Genomic DNA, 19,921 nt, shown 5'->3' with positions numbered 1-19,921 from the left:
TTAAGTTAAATTTAATTAAAATTAGAAGTAATAGTATATTTTATTATGTCAAATTTAATTATAATTATAATTATAATTATAATTATAATTTAATTTAATTTATATTTTATTTTTATAATTTTATATTAAAAAATTTATAAAACATATTTTTTTAAATATTTGCGGGTATCGAGTATCCACGGGTACCCGCGAATTTTAAAAATATCTGCGGGTATTTTTTAAGCAGATACCCAGCAGATAAATGGACGAGTAACGAGTGAATTTTTTTTTTTGCGGGTCGGGTTGCGGGTAGGCACTATCCGTACCCGACCCGACCCGACCCGCTGTCATCCCTAATCATAATCATGGTCTCATATAAAAAATAGGTATTGTTTTATTTTAAAAAATAAAATATATAAAATAAATATAAGGATTAAAAAAGGATATGGAACATAAGTAAATGATAATTAATTATTTAAAACATTCCATGAAATAAAAACTAATATCAATTAGATGCATTGTCGGGTAATCACCAATTCATTCATTCTATCATTGTATTTTACTACTATATATTATTATTAATTACTAATTAGATATAGAATAATTAATCTTAATTATTTTACTAATGTATTGAAGCATTATCATTGTGTTTTATATTTGTTATTATTAATATATTTGCCATATTGATATGATCATTTCTTACCAAAAGTAAAATTTACTATATTCATTTTATTTTAAAGTAATTGATTATTCATTAAGTTTATTACTAAACACAATCCTTGTATTAAGAAATATTAAATGATTTATGGGCATAGTTGGCTCAATTTGGAATACTCAATCAGGAAAGAAGGTTGACTTGATTTTATAAGTTTTAAATAATAATAGTGATATAAGCAAGAAAAAATATAAAAACTTGCATATCTCTTAGATTTATTGTGGAAAACAAAACAACTCACTAATGGCACGACCCATTTCTCATGTCTTATTTTCACTTGTTCTCTGTATTCTGCTGCAAGATCATATCCAAGCACTCAAACAGGTAAGCTCTATTGTTCAACAATTTTCTAGTTTTTAGCATTGCGAAGTGATTTTAAGGTTCTTGTGATGGAAAAAGAAAGTGTTACCTAATTAACACAGTTTTATTTTACAATAGCATTTGTAACTTTTTGTTATTCATGTTTTTGTTTTTTTCAGTCGTATATTGTATACTTAGGATCACATTCTTTCGGTCCAAAGCCTTTGTCGGTTGATCTTGAATCTGTCACAAACTCTCACTATGATTTTCTTGGATCTTACGTGGGAAGGTATAGATTTTATCCCAACTTTATGAAATACTTGATGAAAAAAGCAATATAGATTAACTACATGTTTCTTGTTCTTGTTTTTCACAGTATTGAAAAGGCGAAAGAATCAATCTTTTATTCTTATAATAGATATATTAATGGGTTTGCTGCAGTACTTGAGGAAGATGAAGCAGCGAATGTTGCAAGTAAGTGCATTTTATTCTGCAAAATGTATTATTTGAGAAACTGTTATTTTAATGTTGTAACTGTTGTTTGTGATTGATGCATGTAGAGCATCCCAGTGTGATATCAGTTTTCTTAAACAAAAAACGAAAATTGCACACAACACATTCATGGAACTTCCTTGGGTTAGAAAGAAATGGTGGGTTTCCACCTCAGTCAATATGGCGGAAGACTAAGGGTGAAGATGTCATTATTGGAAATATAGATACAGGTAAATGACAATTAATCAAATAATTTATTTTTATCATTACATTTATAAATTATTAAAATCAAAGAAAATATATAATTGAATATTTCAAATAAATTAATCTTGAATGTAACTGTCATGATAAATACAATAGTGCAAAAAATATGCCTTAAACAAGTACACTACAGTTTTCAGGAGTTTGTTTTGTAAAAGCTTTTACACTACAAGATAATTATGAATTTTAAGTTAGTTACTTTTTATTTTAATTATTTTAAATAGTAACTCTTTAACAGTTAAATTAAGGAAAAGCAAGGATCGAGATAAGTTACTCTTCAAATGCTTTGACATTTTTATGAATCTTTAATCAATCTTCGTTGCCAAGTATGAACCCTCTTTTTGTTGATGCTGTGACGTGTGTCAGGTGCTTGGCCCGAATCCAAGAGTTTTAGTGATGAAGGGTTTGGACCCATCCCAAAAAGGTGGCGTGGAATCTGTGAAACGGAAGATAATTTTAAATGCAACAGGTTCATTCATTTTATACCTAAGATCATAGTTTTAATCGTGTTTAATATTTGAACTGATTTAACGTTTTTACTGTAAATGCAGGAAGCTTATTGGAGCAAGATATTTCTACAAAGGGTATGAGGCAAGTATCGGTGAAAAACTGAACGCGTCGATGCTTAGTGCACGCGATTACGAAGGTCATGGTTCACATACTTTATCAACAGCTGGTGGTAACGTTGTTCCTGGTGCTAATGTTTTTGGGTTTGGCAATGGAACTGCAAGTGGTGGATCACCAAAAGCTCGAGTTGCAGCCTACAAGGCTTGTTGGCCTCCGGGGTGTTTTGATGCAGACATTTTTGCTGCTTTTGAGGCTGCCATAAGTGATGGTGTCAACGTGATTACCATGTCTGTGGGTTCAGAAAATCCATCTGAGTTTTCTGAAAGTGCTATATCTGTAGGCTCCTTCCATGCAGTTTCCCACGGCATAACATTGATAGCTTCTGGAGGAAATTCAGGACCTGTTCCTGGATCCGTATCCAACAATGAACCCTGGACTCTCACAGTTGGAGCAAGCACAATCGACAGAGACTTCGCTAGTAATGTCGTACTTGGTAACAGGAAAATCTTCAAGGTACGTATGTTGTTTACACATACAATACAACCTTGTTTTTTGTCTTTGTTCTTTTTTGTTTTCAAGACTCCTTTTTGTTTTGTTATTGCTAGGGAACTAGTCTTTCAAGGTCTGGCTTACCATCTAACAAGAAGTACCCATTGATTAGCGCTGTTCAAGCACAAACTACATCGGCATCTTCTGTTAACGCGTAAAAATTACTCATGATACCGACTTCATGTTTGGGTTGTTCTTGTTCTCTCTTGTAACATTTTTCATTCTTGCAGGCCTAATTGCATTAATGGCACTCTTGACGCTAGGAAGGTGAAGGGGAAGATTTTGGTGTGTCTTCGCGGTGTAAATGGTAGAGTAGAGAAGGGTGTTGTAGCTGCTAGTTTAGGAGCTGTTGGAATGATTCTGGTTAATGATGAGGGCAACGGTGATAATATTATATCCGACCCCCATGTGCTTCCTGCTACACATGTTGGCTTTGAGACCGGCAAATACATTTATAGTTACATCAACCGTACCAAGTAATTCTCTTTCTCGTACTTCAAGCTTTTATGCTGGTTCTGGTTTCATGGTTAGGACCTTTTACATAGATAGCATTTTATTTCATCATCAGGTTTCCCGTGGCTTATATCTCTAGAGCGAAAACAGAACTGGGTACGAAGCCAGCTCCAGTTATGGCTGCATTTTCATCAAGGGGTCCCAATCTCCTCGACCCAGCAATCCTCAAGGTTCGGTTTTTCCTTGATGATGAACTCACCCTTTAGTATTTAAATATGAAATAATTGTATGACTGCAACTTTTGTTTTGTGTTTCAGCCTGATATCACTGCACCAGGAGTCAGTATCATTGCTGCTAATACTGAAGCCTTAGATCCCACAGAATCTGACCAAACATTAACTCCTTACATTGTATTGTCTGGCACTTCAATGTCATGTCCTCATGTTGCTGGTGTTGTTGGGTTGCTCAAAGCCCTCCATCCTAATTGGAGCCCAGCCGCTATTAAGTCAGCAATCATTACCTCAGGTAAATTATATATATGCATGCATTGCAATTTTAATTTCGCTTAATTTTTCACACATTCATTATAGAATTTCATGCATTTTGCAGCAACTACGAAAGATAACACTGGAAGGCGTATCCGAGATTCATCATGGAAGGAGTCAACACCATATGACTTTGGTGCAGGTCACATTCGACCGAATCGTGCTGCATACCCTGGACTTATATATGACCTAACTACTACTGATTATTTAAACTATTTGTGTGGTCGTGGCTACAAAAGTTCCCAGCTTAAGTTGTTCTACCACAAGCCTTACACTTGTCCCAAGTCCTTCAATTTAGCAGATTTCAATTACCCAACAATCACGATTCCTCGGATTGAATATGGACAATCTGTTAATGTTTCGCGAACAGTTACAAATGTTGGGTCCCCAAGCGTGTATAGAGTTCGCATTGAGGCGCCACCAAATGTTGCAGTTTCTGTTGAGCCTGCGAAACTGAAGTTCAAGGGAAAGGGTGAGAAAAAAGAGTTTCGAGTTTCATTGACCTTGAAGTCGAAAACTGAGAACACTACTGATTTCGTATATGGGTTGTTGACGTGGACTAATCACAAGAACCGCGTTAGGAGTCCAATTGTAGTTAACTTGAATAATTTCTGAGGTTTCTGTGTTTGTATTTTATCTTTGCAATAAGGGTTCTGTTGAACAATCGAAGCTCTCTGGAATCTTAGAAGAGAAGAATGTATCAGCCATTGTTAATGTTCATCAGTTGTTTAAGGCTACATGTTTCAGGAAGATCTAATGAATTCTTTCAACATCAATGTTAGATTTAAAACGAGGCGTAAACATCCTTTGCAGTGTTTATAGTAGCCATTTTGATACAAGGGTTCTCACAATTTGTTTGTTTTCGATCGACTAAGTATCAAAATTTAGTTCTCAATATATATTCTTTATAAACTAATTTTTCATCAATTTTTAGCGGTAAGAAAATTGAGAAGTCTTTTGTAGTATTTGGCTATGTATTATAATTATAAAATTATAATATAATAAAACACACATGAATAAGAGAGACATGACTCTGGTAGAATCTCTCCTCCATAGAATGAGGTCATAATCGATAGATCTTTCGGCTCTATGTTGGGCCCAACCATTATTTTAACATAGAATTATATTAATACTACATAAATGTGTTTTGTTCAAAGGGATAATATAAATCGATTGTGTTAGTGATGGAGCTAGTGATACATTCTAGGAGTGATTAATATTTGTATTTTTAATATTGAAAAAATTATATAATTTTCTTCTAACATTAAAATGTGAATTATATAACTATAGAGTCTGAATTAAATATTTTTTTTGAGGGTTAAACATATATATAGATATATTTCTTTTTTTTTTGAAACTTTATTAATTAGTACATACTTTTCTTTGAAAAATTGTATAATTGTTTCTAGTTTATATATTGATAGGTCAATGGTTGAGTTGTTTGTTTGTGAGTTTGTCATATATATTGATAGGTTTTATTATGTATAAGATTGTTAATGTAAATATTCATTTTGACTTGCTAACTGTAAAATTTACCTATATAAATGTTAAATTTAAACAACTTTCAGACGCCAAATATTATTGTAATTAATAATAGCGTTTTTAAACTATTAATTTTATTTATTACTTTTAATAGAAAATTATCATAGCCAAACAGATATAAATGTAAAAAAATTTCAGTTTTTTATTGATCCATGTATTTTATATCATTATGAAACTTAGATTCAGTTTATGTAGACATGTTGATGGAATGATTCATGATCCAATTTTTTGTTTTTTTATTAATGAGTTTAATTTTTATAATTAGTTTTCTTCTGTATACATTATTTTAACTCTTTTCGTCTGTCAACAAAACCTTTTACTTTTATAACTTCCAAATAAACAATTGATGAGCCGTGATAACTTACTTTTATATGGGTAGTTTTTTCATTTTGTTAGGAGTGCATAATTTTATTTATATTGAGTTTATAGGGGTCATTTATACTTTAAAACATGTTTGAAGGAAATACTTTCAAAAATTTTGGTTGGAGAATGATACTTTTTTAGTCTTTCATGGTTATTTTGATCAACGAGTAATCCTTTGAAGTCTTTAGAGAAATATGACATGGATACTTGCATTTTTGTAAGTATATATGCAATTCAAAGTTACTCTTGTTTTTCGTGAAAAAAAAATCATTGTCTTAATAATTTAACTAATTTAGTTTTGATTCATAAAGAATAATAGAAGTGGTTTAATGTTTTACTTCGATATATGTTTTTTTTTTTTTCATAATAAGTATAGTATATCTATATTTTGTGAAGTGTAATTTTTGTCATGGTTTGGTGTAATCCCCATGCTTTTATATTCTTTTATTTTATTTTACTTTTTAATAAATTTTGATGTAATAATGATTGATGGACTTTAGGATGTTCGCATTGTTGAGATGTCAAAGTTTATAGTAACACCTAATATAATTTTATTTGAAAAATACTTATATAATATTTTAATTATAGTTATTGTATTTCATAAAAATGTTGTTGCGCTTTCACTAATCATTATATGTTCAGTATTATTCTTTAATATAGAAAGACAATAATATTTACTATATTCAATTTACAAAACCCCTTTTTTTTATCAAAATAGTAAAACAGTACATATATAGTATAACTTAATTTTAAGTTATAAAGATGTATTGAAGTAATTTGCGTATTTTTTACTATTATTAAACAAAGAGAAGGATAAAGATTATATAGATAGAAATATTGGTAAATAATAAATTATTGTTAGTATATTTTGTCTTCATTTCTTACATTTGAAGTTGACTTAAATATATTGTTCATATTTCAAATTTACATGGAGAATAATTAAAAAGGTGTTTAATATTATTTTTAAATTATTAATTACAAAAAGAAACTTTTAAATAATGACCAACTTTAGTTATTAAAAATATGTTTAGAAATACATTTTCTAATTAGAGACCAATTTAAAACTATTTTAGTTATTAATTTAAGAACCAATTATATTTTTTTAAACTAAAAGTTACTAATATTAGTAAAGATTATATGAATAGAAATATTGGTAAACAATAAATTATTGTTAGTATATTTTGTCTTCATTTCTTACATTTGAAGTTGACTTAAATATAGTGTTGATATATAAAATAATATTTATAAATTTACATAGAAAATAATAAAGGGCGTTTAATATTATTTTGAAATCATTAACTACAAAAAAAAATTCTTAAATTATATATAATTTTAGTGATTAAAAATATGGTTAGAGATCATTTTTTAATTAAAGAACAATTTATGAACCAATTTATAGAAACTAGTTTAGTTTATCAATTATAATTTTTTGAAACTATTTTAGTTATTAATAATTTTTAGCTTATAAATTGATATTTAAATTGGTCACTATAATAACTAATTAATTTTTGTCACTAAATTTGATTATTCTTCAAAAAATTTCTTGTAATGTAAATAACATGTAATATTACAATTATTTTTAATTATTAATTACGGGCAAATATTATAAATCTGATTTAGTTGTTTAATATTAAAAGTTAACTAATGTTTATATCTGGTAACTTTTAATATTAAAATTTTAACTTAAATAAATATATCTTAAAATGTTGCAACAGGGTGAAATTGAATTACTCTATAAACTAAATAAATGCAATTTGAATTACTTCATCTCAACAAAACATCTACAACTTCGAAAAAGAAAAACTATACTAATAATTCAAATATACCGTATTTCAAATTTTTTTATTTAAGTAATTACGTTTTTTTTTTTGTATCTACTATTATGCAGATACAGAATAATGTTCATAACATTTTAATTTATGTTTCATAGAAAAGTGTTATTATCCATTCAATTCCTTTATTTAATAGAATATTTGCCTTAGAATCAATTTGGAGCATAATCGGGTGGACTTTGAATCCACATGATTTGGTTTCAGATACTGTGACATAATAACAACAGCTATATAAGAAATAGAAATCATAAACACATTTCAACAAACACCTTCATAACACAAAACAATGTCACTAACCATTTCTCATGTGTTATTATCTCTTATTTTTGGGGTTGTGTTGGCTGAACCAACTCAAGCAATCAAACAGGTAAACCCTGTCTCAAAACCCCACTCACACAGCTTATGATACTTTTAAAGTTTCATAATTTTCATATTTGAAGTAATTAATATATGTTTTGCTTTTTTCTTTTCAGTCGTATATTGTATACTTAGGATCACATTCTTTTGGTCCAAATCCTTCTTTGGTTGATCTTGAAACTGTCACAAACTCTCACTACGATTTTCTTGGATCTTACGTGGGAAGGTATAGATTTTATCCCAACTTTATGAAATACTTGTTGAAAAAAGCAATATAGATTAACTACATGTTTCTTGTTCTTGTTTTTCACAGCATTGAAAAGGCGAAAGAATCAATCTTTTATTCTTATAATAGATATATTAATGGGTTTGCTGCAGTACTTGAGGAAGATGAAGCAGCGAATGTTGCAAGTATGAGCATTTTATTCTGCAAAATGTATTATTTGAGAAACTGTTATTTTAATGTTGTAACTGTTGTTTGTGATTGATGCATGTAGAGCATCCCAGTGTGATATCAGTTTTCTTAAACAAAGAACGAAAATTGCACACAACACATTCATGGAATTTTCTTGGGTTAGAGAGAAATGGTGAATTCCCTGAGGCATCAGCATGGCGAAAGACATTGGGTGAAGATGTGATCATTGGAAACCTTGACACAGGTAAGTGATGAAATGAACCAATAATTTATTTTTTTGCTTTCGATTGCCTTATACAGTTTCCTTTTTAGCCTTTCCATGTAAATAATTTTGTTTAATTAATACAGGTTGATGATTTCAGAATTTTTTTTCTATGAATGCTGTTTGCAGGTTGATCATATAATACTTTGATAATATTACTAACTCTTAGTTTTAATTTAACTTTATCATAAAAAATCATTAACATCTTTTGTAATCATTTTTGCACTAATATTTATATTCATATTTGCTGGACAGATCAGACAAGAATAATGACTCTTTAAAAAGTGTATTTGTTACTTAATTAATTTAAACAATTAATGTATAATACAATGAAATATTAAAATTAAGAATAAGCCAATTAGTCATGAAGTAAGTGATTTGGTTATTAAAATTTAGACTGTCCCTTATTATCAATTACCTTGAGATAAATAATACGATCATATTGAATATATTATATTTTATCAAAATACAGATTTTAAAAATTAACTTTAATTTCAAAGAAAAAATTATTTTACTGCTGAAATATTTTGTCTCTCTATTGAAAAATTAGACGGACACATATTATCAATTACTTTAAGATAAATAATATGATAATATTGAATATATTATATTTTATTAAAATACAGATTTTAAAAATTAACTTTAATTTCAAAAGAAAATTTTATTTTACTATTGAAATATTTGGTATCTCTATTTTTAGATTAATTTTTCATGTACTATGCATTTTATAGATTTTTTTAAATTTTAACCTTTTAGATATATTTTAAGTATTTTAAATAAATTTGAAGGAAAAACATAAAAATAATCTTAAATAGAAAATTTACTTAATACAGCTGGATTCAAGTTAAATTCAAATGTTATAGTTTAAATTTTTTTATTTTAAAAATCTATTATTTTGTGGTTATTTTAAATTTGTTAATATATAATGATTTAAAGCTAGTATCTGGACTAACTTGACCTAGACCACACTAGATTAAGTTGAACTTGGCCTTGACTTATGTCAAATTAACTCGGGTCTCGTCAACTTTGCCTAACTTGGCCCAACTTGATTTCAACCTAATTCAGCCTTGTGCGGATTTGTCCTATCTCAACTTGACGTGTTTAAAGTTAACTTGACTTGACTTACCTAGCCCAGGTTACCATGGCCCAACTTAAACCCCTTCCAACTCAATTAGATGTGGACTTAGTTGACTCAAACTAAGTATGGAGTAACTAAATCAAACTTGAACTCAAGTTAACTTAACTTGACTTTAGCCCTATCTAACTCAACTTAGCCTTATCTATATGGATCCAAGCTAACTCAACCTTATCTAAGCCTTGTCCGCCTTAATTTAACTTGGGCCTCGCCTATTTCAACTCAACCTAGGTCTTACCAAATTAACCCGACTTAGTTTAAGCTAAACTAAACTTAATGTGGATATGTCCCAACCCGACTTATCATGGACTCAGGCTGAATTGGCTTAAATTGGGCTTGTTTTTTATTTGGCCTAAAGTGAGCCCGTCAATTTGATTTTGAATGGACTTGAGATTACTCAACTTTACATAGGCCCAAGCTTACTTGACCCAACTCAACTCAATTTGACCTACTTCAGCTCTTCCTCGACTTTGTCGACTTGGCTCAACTAGGGTTTGACTTGACTTAGCCTGACATGGACCGGCCTCAATTTGACCTAACATGGGTCAACCCTAATTTATCCTAACATAAGTTCAAACCAACTCAAATTGACCTAGATCCTAACCAACATGACACGACCCTGCTTAATTTAGTTAGATCCATCTTGGCCAACTTGATATAGTTTTATCCCAAATTAACTTGACTTGTGCTCAAGTTAACTAAGATTGACTCCAACTCGACCTAACTTTGGTTCCATTCCAGCGTAGCCTATATTTGATCTGACTTGACCTAATCTAATGTGAGTTTAGTCTAGCTTAGCGTGACTTAGTGTGATTGATCCAATTTGTTTTGGTTCTTTTTCAATCCAACTTTACATGACTTTGATCCAATTTAATTGAACCTTACATGAACTAGGCCCAACCTAGCCTAGTCTCGTCTTATTTGAGTGTGACTTAATTTCCGAACCAACTTAGACTTATCTTAATTTTGGATATTCAAAAGTTTAAAAAGAATATATATTCAACTATGTTTGGTTCAATTTCGGTTAAATGGATTAAATTCATTTAAACAAACATAAAATAATATGAATTTAGATAATTATGTATCGAATTTGAAAATTTTGACGTTATTCACACACTTATCCTAATATTTATTCTTTTTGACTTTGTTTGCGTGGTGTTTATTTTCCCTCTGCTCATTACATTTTTTGGTGTTCTGATATGTAATACCTGTTTTATGATAAGTTAACAGTTAAACTAAAGTAATCTGTTTTGCTCTTGGTACTCAAGCAATATAATACATTTCATGAAGCTCTTAACGTTCTTGCTTCTATTACTAGCTTATTTTAATAAATTCTCGTACCAATGTCAAAACTTTTGTGATACAGGTGTTTGGCCCGAATCCAAGAGCTTCAGTGACGAAGGGTTAGGGCCCATCCCAAAACGGTGGCGTGGAATATGTCAAACACATAAAAAAGCTCAAGATAAATTCCAATGCAACAGGTTCATTCTTTTTACTCTAGCTAATTTCTCCGAACAAATACTTCATGAACATCCCTTGTGGTGATGAGTTTTTCCGTGTTAATATGTGTTCGTTAAGTATTATTCATGAACTGGTATTTGGTGGCAAGGCATCGCTATTGCATCGTGAGGATATTCATTTGCTTAACTATGTCTGGTATTTTCATCAATGTGACATTTTTTTACCATATGCAGGAAGCTTATTGGAGCAAGATATTTTTACAAAGGCTACGAGGCAAAGTTTAATACAAAACTGAATGAGTCATTGCTTAGTGCACGTGACAACGAAGGCCATGGTTCACATACTTTGTCAACAGCTGGTGGTAGCTTTGTTCCTGGAGCTAGTGTTTTTGGCATTGGAAATGGAACAGCAAGTGGTGGATCACCAAAAGCACGAGTTGCAGCATATAAGGTGTGTTGGCCAAGTCTCGCGTTCAGTGGTGGATGTTTTGATGCAGACGTTATGGCTGCTTTTGAGGCAGCCATAGGTGACGGGGTTGATGTGCTTTCGGTGTCTTTGGGAACGGAGGCACAAGATTATTTCGAAGACGTTATTGCCATAGGATCCTTCCATGCAGTTGCCAATGGCATAGTAGTAGTGGCTTCTGCAGGAAATTCAGGACCTTTTCCTGAATCTGTATCCAACATTGGACCATGGATGCTCACAGTTGCTGCAAGCACAGTAGATAGAGACTTCGCTAGTTATGTTACACTTGGTGACAACAAAATCATCAAGGTATAATTTTTCTAAAACCTTGTCTTTCTTCTCATAGGAAAACATGTATCTTGAGCTTTTGCCTTTTTTTCATTTTCAAGCCGAACATTTTCAATATCAATATCAAGTACAGTCAGAAATCTACCCTCTTGTCTTTCTGTTATTGTCAGGGAGGTAGCCTTTCAGAGCATGGATTATCATCTGATGATGCGTACCCATTGATTAGTTCTGTAGAGGCCAAATATTTCAATGCATCTATTTCTGAAGCGTAAGAACACTCATACAAACTTGACCTTCTAAATTACCTTAGCATTGGGGATGTTCTTCTGTAATTCAGTCCTTGTTGCAGACTTAATTGCCAGGATGGAACTCTTGATCCTGAGAAGGTGAAGGGGAAAATATTGGTCTGTTTTGGAGATAAATTAGCGACTAATGTGGAAGCTATCAGGGTAGGCGCCGTTGGGTTGCTTTTGCTTAATGAAAGGAATGCAGGGAATGAAGTTTTACCCCAACCCTACTTGCTTCCTGCTGCTAATGTTGGCTTTGATGATGGCAATTACATTTACAATTACATCAGCAGCACCAAGTAACTTCCTTCCTCACGCCTCAGTTTTTATGAGCTTTGATTTCTGGATTGGAACTTTTCTTAATTAACATTTTACATTATCAGGTCTCCTACAGCTTATATTTCCAGAGTGAAAACAGAGTTGGGTGTGAAGCCAGCTCCGAATGTGGCTTCATTTTCAGCAAGGGGCCCCAATCATATTGATCCGGCAATCCTCAAGGTTCAATTGTTTGATTTTGATGATCGTATCACCAAATGTAAAGTGATCGTATGAGTGTAATTTTTGGTTTCTGTTTCAGCCTGATATCACTGCACCAGGATTCAACATCATAGCTGCTTATACCGAAGCCGTATCTGCTACAGGTCTAGAATCTGACACACGAATAACTCCTTACTTTTTATTTAGTGGTACTTCAATGTCATGTCCTCATGTTGCTGGCCTTGCTGGGCTGCTCAAAGCCCTTCATCCTGATTGGAGCCCAGCTGCTATAAAGTCAGCAATCATGACCTCAGGTAAAACTATATACACAGGCCTTACATTTTACACGCATGTAGAATTTTACATTCATATTCTTGCACACCCTAATCATAACATTTCATGCATTTTGCAGCAACTTCAACAGATAACTCTAGAAAACCTATCCAGGACTCGTCATTGAACGAGGCAACTCCATTTGACTATGGTGCAGGGCACATTAAACCTAACAGTGCTGTGGACCCTGGACTTGTATATGACCTGAATATTACTGATTATTTGAACTATTTGTGTGGTCGTGGCTACAACAGTTCCCAGCTTAAGATGTTCAACCACAAGCCTTATACTTGTCCAGAGTCGTTCAGTTTAGCAGATTTCAATTATCCAGCAATCACAATTTCTGAGTTTGGCCCTGGACATTCTGTGAATGTCTCTCGAACTGTCACTAATGTTGGGTCCGGAAGCACGTATAGAGTGCGCATCAAAGCGCCACCACATGTTGAAGTTTCAGTCGAGCCTAGGAAACTGAGGTTTAAAAAAACGGGTGAAAAGAAGGAGTTCAGAGTGGCATTGACTTTGAAGAAGAAAACTGAAAGCACCACTGATTTTGTATTCGGATGGTTGACGTGGACTGATAAAAAGCACCATGTTAGGAGTCCCATTGCAGTTAACATGACACAAGTGAGATGAGATTTATGTTGCTGCTGTATTTACCCTGCCAGTATTTGGAGGGGTGTTTTCATCCATTGTTTTCTTATCTCTGCAATAAAAGTTGTGTTCAATTGTAAAACTAAGTAGAAAAGTGGTTGTTTTATGTGTTTGTCCCTCTTAATTCTAAAGCCGTTTTTATTATGCGTATACATAAAAAAATTTAAAAAGTAAGAAAGATGTGGAGATAAGTAAGAGATGATTCCTGATACAACAATCTGTAGGGAATTGAAGTAATCGATTTTGTTCCTCGTCAAACATGCTGAACCTTGAAATATGTTGTAACTAAATAGAATTGTACATATTTGCGATGAACAAATCCTCAAATACATTTAAGATTGTATTTTTTCTTTCAACCCACGGATCAAAGGAAGTAAATGAATTGTAGCATTTGAATTATGGTTCCTCCCGCTGAAACAGTCTCTTCACGGGGTTTATTGGATAAGGTCTAACGATGTGATTGAATTGTCATCAAGAAGTGGAGTTCCCAGATAAACTAACGTGAAAATAATTCAAGAAATAAAGGCGAGGTAAGTATTATAAGATTGCAGAGAGTGTGAGAAATCGTTCATCATATCTCATAGATTACATACACATTATACTTAGCCCAAAAATAATAGGAAACGAAATGGAATAGAAAAAGATATGACGATAGAGAAGGTAGAGAGGGTTATACGGCGAGTGTGATATCACTCAACTCAAGCTGAGCAGCAATGTCCTCAAGCTGCTTCCTGACGCTCATGTCAATCAATTTGGAGCCAGAATTGCCGTATCTCACAGTGAAACCGGCCACCAAACTAGGGTCAAGGAGGGTCTTGATCCTCACGTTTTTGGCCCCAGTCAGCTTCTGAACCTGCTTCGCGATTTGCGCCAGGTGCTGGGACTCCAACTTCACAACCGAAGTCACCACCGCCAGCTCCGTGTCGGTCAACTTGTTATACACCAATTCGAACTCCTTCGCTATCTCGTTAATGAGATCGATCCTCTGCGCGTCCACCAGGATGTAGAGGAAGTTTCTGGTGTGCGGTTGGAACGCCGAGGACTCGGCGATATCGTCCACCAGCTGCCGCTTCTTCTCCACGTCCAGCGTGGGATCCGCGAAGAAGTCCGACACCGTCGAGTCCGAGAACAGCTCGCTGATTTTCTCGATGTCGGCGGCGGTGGCGTCCAGCGTGCTGTTGCCGCTCGCCACGTCAGCCAGGGCCTGGGCGTAGCTGGAAGCCACCGTGGCCGACATTCTGGCGCCCGCGGCGCCGTTGGAGCGGCGGGTGGCGGCGGCGAGCTTGAGCTTGAGGGCGGAGAAAGTGGAACGGGGAAAGGAGACGGTGAGCGCGGGTTTCTGGGAAAGGGACTTTCCGGGGATTAGAACGTGTTTGGATTGAAGGGAAGCGGTGGGATGCTGCAAGGACGCCATTTTTGCGGTGAGTGAGGAATGTGCGTGATTGTGTTGTGAATTGTGATATCTCTCTTTTTCTTTTGGTTTTGTTTTTTGTTTTGTGATGGTGTGGAGCAAGTGAAGGGGCTCTTGGAGGATTGAGAGGATCACTGTGGCCTCTTATCTCAGGGATAAGATAATCAACTTTGGACACGTGGACGCCTATGTGTGGAAGAAGGACCTTTCTCGTTTCTGATTTGGATTTTTTTATTTTTTTTAGAAAATAATGTTCGGACCAGAAAAATTAAGACGAAGGCCACCACTGGATGAAGTTTATCACCGTATCTTGTTTTTGATTAAGTGTCATTTCAGCTAATCTCCCTTTCACATTTCCAGCATCACATTGTTCATCATTTTCTCAATCTAACATTTCAACAACGTTAGGATGGTTAATAGTTCATTTATCAGTAACAAACTCTTTTCCAAAAATCAAAAATCAAAAAGTAACATTGATGTCTGCCTATAATCTGTGTATTGGGATAACTCTACGTATAAAAATGAACATTTTTTAAATTTTCATAAATAAAAACTAGATAAATAATTCATTTACAGAAGAAAATATAAACACTAACATTGATGTATTATTCGAAACAACTTAATGATCAACTCTTTTTCATTATCGCAACCTAAACCACTTCGATTTAAATTACCATAACATATTAATGAGTTGTCTTTAATCTGTTTATCGTATATTCAATGCATGGTTTGATCTTAATTCTAAATCCGTGAAATTTATTCTCCAGTTTTATTTCAGTGGATTTGTAAGGTACATGCTTTGAATTGTACACTGTCACATCTTTAACCTTAATTTACAAATTCGATCGATACATAAATAAGCGTTTCATTTACCTTCATTCGACCGGTGCATGCAATCCATTGTTCTCTTGGGATTTTGTTACATGCATCTTCTAGATTTCATTTTTACATTACCAAGTTAAAATTACGTAATATTCCGTCTAATGTATTATTTCAAATATTACGTCCACTAAATAAATATGTTAGGAATCACATCTCAAACTTACTTCACTTTCACAAAATCAGTTTATAAGATAAAATATACATTCACTTATATATTATAAAATTATTTTATCTTTAATCGATATGACACTACACATTAATGATTAGAATTAAATGTTCAAGAAACACAAATCTTGTTAGGATATGTTTTAATTAGGAATCTAATATTATGTTAGGGAGTGAACTTTAAGTCTAATTCAATTCTATAAAATCAACTAAGATAAGATTTGCACCCATTTATATATATTATAAAATTGTCTTATCTTTAATTGATGTGAAAATTTCAACAAAACATATTAAAATGAGTTCAAATTATAACATATACCATGATATAGATGCTCCGGATCCTTTAAAAGAAGTATAGAAAATAAGCCAAAGTTGTAGAAAAAATTAGGTTAAATAAAATTGTCAATTCATATTTCTATTAATCCACTCGTTCTATGTTTTTGTTGCCGATTTTTCCTACCAAACCTCACTTTTCTTAATTGTATTAATCCATGTAATGTTTTTAACTATGACATTATATATATATATATATATATATATATATATATATATATATATATATATATATATAATATTTAATTAAAAATATGAATTTTTAGTACTTAAATAAACAATAAAATTTAATCAAAAACTCTACTTGAAGACTTAAAACAAAATTAAACATATTTGTTAATCATAAAGTGTCGTAACCGAAATCGCGACGGAAAGGCAAACCGACAAAGAAAACGGGTTTTAAAAAGAGATTGGGAGTCGCCACCACAGTTATTTTTGGAAAACTATGGAAAAACCATAAAAATAAAGCAAGTCTGCGAAAAACCATATTTTGGATTCGGGAGTCGGTTACGCGCAGGGAAGGTGTTAGCACCCTACCGCGCCCGCCCGAGGGCGGTACCTTTAATTAAAAATGCAAAGTTAATGTGATTTTCAAAATATTAATTTTCCCCAAAAATAATAAGACAAAAATATTAAAAAGAAACAAAAAAATATTTTTTTAATTTTTTGGGCCCGACAAGGATTGACCTCGGTCCTACGTATTCTCATTAAAAATGAGAAATCAGGGTTACGTAGTTCTTTAAAAGATATTTAAAAAAATAATTGAGAAAAAAAGATTTGATTTTTGTTAAAGGTGAACCTGACAAGGACTGGCCTTGCTCCTAGGTATCTCACGTTAGAGAATCAAGGATCACGTAGTTCTTAAAAAAGACTTTTTGCTGAAAATGTTGATATTTTTGTATTTTAAAAAATTTTGTATTTTTTTTGGTATTTTTTGAATTACTTGAAAATATGTGTCATACGACGCGAGCGGTCGAGCAAACATTAAAAGAGAAAAAAAAAAAAAACTATTTTTGGTATTTTTGAAAATGAGTGTCACACGGTGCAGGCAACCGGACAGACACAATAAAGCAAAAAAAGAACATTTTCCGTTTTTTCTATTTTTCTATTTTTTTTTTATAATTTTTATAATTTAAAACATTTTTGTTTACTCTTTTTGTTTGAGGAAAAAAAAATAGATAAATGACAAAAAAGGATAAAAGAAAATTTAATAACAAAAGGACAAAAGTGAAAGAAAGAAAAAAAAATTAATAATAATAATAGGGTGCATGAGTAATGTGTGAGGTGCATGAAGTAAACATAAAACACAGGCCCAAAACAAGATAAACATAAACAGGGTTGCAAGGTTATTAATTATGGTGGTGCACGAAGTAAAACATGAAACAAGGGTGACAGGGGGTGCAAGGTTAGTAAATATTAGGGGTACTCGCAGACAAAATTAAAACAGGGGTGCGAGATAAAGGAAAAAGGGGGTGCGCAGGGTAAAGCATGAAACAAGTGTGGCATGGGTGCGAGGTTAGTAAATATCAGGGGTACTCGCAGCAAAATTTAAAACAGGGGTGCGAGATAAAGGAAAAAGGGGGTGCGTAGAGTAAAATGTGAAACAAGTGTGGCAGGGGTGCGAGGTTAGTAAATATCAGGGGGTACTCGCAGCATAAAATTAAAACAGGGGTGCGAGATAAAGGAAAAAAGGGGTGCGTAGAGTAAAATGTGAAACAAGTGTGGCAGGGGTGCGAGGTTAGTAAATATCAGGGGGTACTCGCAGCAAAAAATTAAAACAGGGGTGCGAGATAAAGGAAAAAGGGGTGCACAGAGTAAAACACGAAACAAGTGTGGAAAGGGGTGTGACGTTAGTAAATATCAGGGAGTACTCGTAGCATAAAATTAAAACAGGGGTGCAAAGATAAAAGAAAAAGGGGTGCGCAGAATAAAACAAATCCAATTTTTCAAACCCTAATGAAGTGAGCTCTCCTTCACAAACACAAACAGCTCCTTCCTCATCACCGCAGACCACCACCACGACTCCAACAGCAACCGCCGTCACTGCACGTCCCACCACCGGCAAAAGACGCCGCCGCCGCCGCCGGTCGCCGTCGAAGGTGTCGCCGGCTAGAACAAGCCTCCCGAATCGCCTCTTTTCTTCCTTCTTCCCCCCGCGCGACCACATGACGGCACCACTTCCCTTCACGCGAGACACCAACTCCCCGGTCTATCAAAGCCGCCGGCGACGGCGCTAAACCATACCAGAAGCGACGCCGGCCTCCGAGGTGCTCCAAGGTTCTTGAGCCTCTTCCCGCACGAGCCACACCGGGTTTGGAAGCTACGCCTTCGAGCCTTACTGCCGCGCCCCAACTGTGATCAGAGCCGCCATCACTATCCCCTTTCGACTTGTGCTTTACTCCGAATTGTGCTGGGTTGTGATGATGAATTTGGAGTGTTGTATTGTGTTGTTTGTGGTGTATGCAAATTCGGGTGGTGTTTGTATTTGTGTAGGTGGAATGGCGTTGATGATTCACGGTGGTATTGGGTTGGGGTTATGTGTTGTTGACATTGTGAGGACGACTCTTGCCGATCTCTTCAATCTCTCTTTACCCTCTCAAAGATGTTACTTTTCCTCTTTTGTAGTAATGTTTCCCTGTGTTTGTTTTTTCAATTTGATTCTCCTCTGTGTGGTTCATCATGAATTCCTGATGCCTATATTTCTTTAGCCATGTGAGAAGTGGAAAGGGGTTGCTTCCTGCAACATGGCTACCCTATCTCCTATCCACCATAGACACCATCTTTCCATTGATCTATGCAATCTTCTCTCTCTTATTATTTTTTTAATCTATTTTATTTTTTCTTAAATAATAAAAAATAAAAAAGGAATATAAAGAAAATTGTAAATAAAATAAAAATAAATAAAATAAGATTAAATCAAAGAAAATAATAATAATAATAATATAAAATAAAATAAAACAAAATTAAATTAAATAAAAATAGAATAGAATAATAATAATAAAACAAAACAAAACAAAATAAAATATAAAATAAAATAAAAAATAGAATAGAATAATAATAATAAAAGTAAAGTAAAGTAAAATAAGATGAAAAGAAAAAAAAAATAATAAAAGTAAAATAAAATTATGAGGAAAAAAAGTAAAATACATTATAATCCGGACAAAAATAGGTGTTGACATAAACCATAAATGCATTAAACAAACCGTTTATACATTAAAAATTCTTAACAATTTAAATGTTTACTCGCTATACCGTTATACAAATAAATGGGTGAATTCAAACTCAACTGATACGTTTATAAATTATACATAACTGCGTTAACTAAATTGAAAATGTATTACTTATAATTATACATTTTCATTTATTTTATATGTTTAAATGTATTCTACAAATTGGATTTT

General features: G+C 33.1%; 2 protein-coding genes across 2 annotated transcripts; one reads left to right on the top strand and one right to left on the bottom strand.

Moving 5' to 3' along the window:
- Positions 1-937: 937 nt before the first annotated feature.
- On the top strand, positions 938-13,730 carry LOC114175516. Its single transcript, XM_028060272.1, has 22 exons — positions 938-1,018; positions 1,174-1,283; positions 1,371-1,468; positions 1,555-1,716; positions 2,114-2,216; positions 2,299-2,827; positions 2,920-3,017; positions 3,094-3,339; positions 3,432-3,546; positions 3,634-3,841; positions 3,926-4,455; positions 4,511-4,576; positions 8,072-8,181; positions 8,269-8,366; positions 8,453-8,614; positions 11,134-11,248; positions 11,462-12,002; positions 12,152-12,249; positions 12,319-12,567; positions 12,652-12,766; positions 12,846-13,059; positions 13,158-13,730. The coding sequence occupies exons 1-22, from the start codon at positions 938-940 to the stop codon at positions 13,709-13,711; spliced, it is 4,602 nt and encodes a 1,533-aa protein (XP_027916073.1). The 3' UTR covers positions 13,712-13,730.
- Positions 13,731-14,240: 510 nt separating this feature from the next.
- On the bottom strand, positions 14,241-15,262 carry LOC114175888 (ATP synthase delta chain, chloroplastic). Its single transcript, XM_028060730.1, has one exon. It carries the CDS (start codon positions 15,141-15,143, stop codon positions 14,400-14,402), a length of 744 nt encoding a protein of 247 aa, XP_027916531.1. The 5' UTR covers positions 15,144-15,262; the 3' UTR covers positions 14,241-14,399.
- Between the last annotated feature and the right edge of the window lie 4,659 nt (positions 15,263-19,921).

This window comes from Vigna unguiculata, chromosome 3, assembly GCF_004118075.2.
Source record: "Vigna unguiculata cultivar IT97K-499-35 chromosome 3, ASM411807v1, whole genome shotgun sequence".
Taxonomy (NCBI): domain Eukaryota; kingdom Viridiplantae; phylum Streptophyta; class Magnoliopsida; order Fabales; family Fabaceae; genus Vigna; species Vigna unguiculata.
The sequence above is the reverse complement of the archived record's forward strand: the minus strand, read 5'-3'. Positions and strand labels throughout refer to the sequence as shown.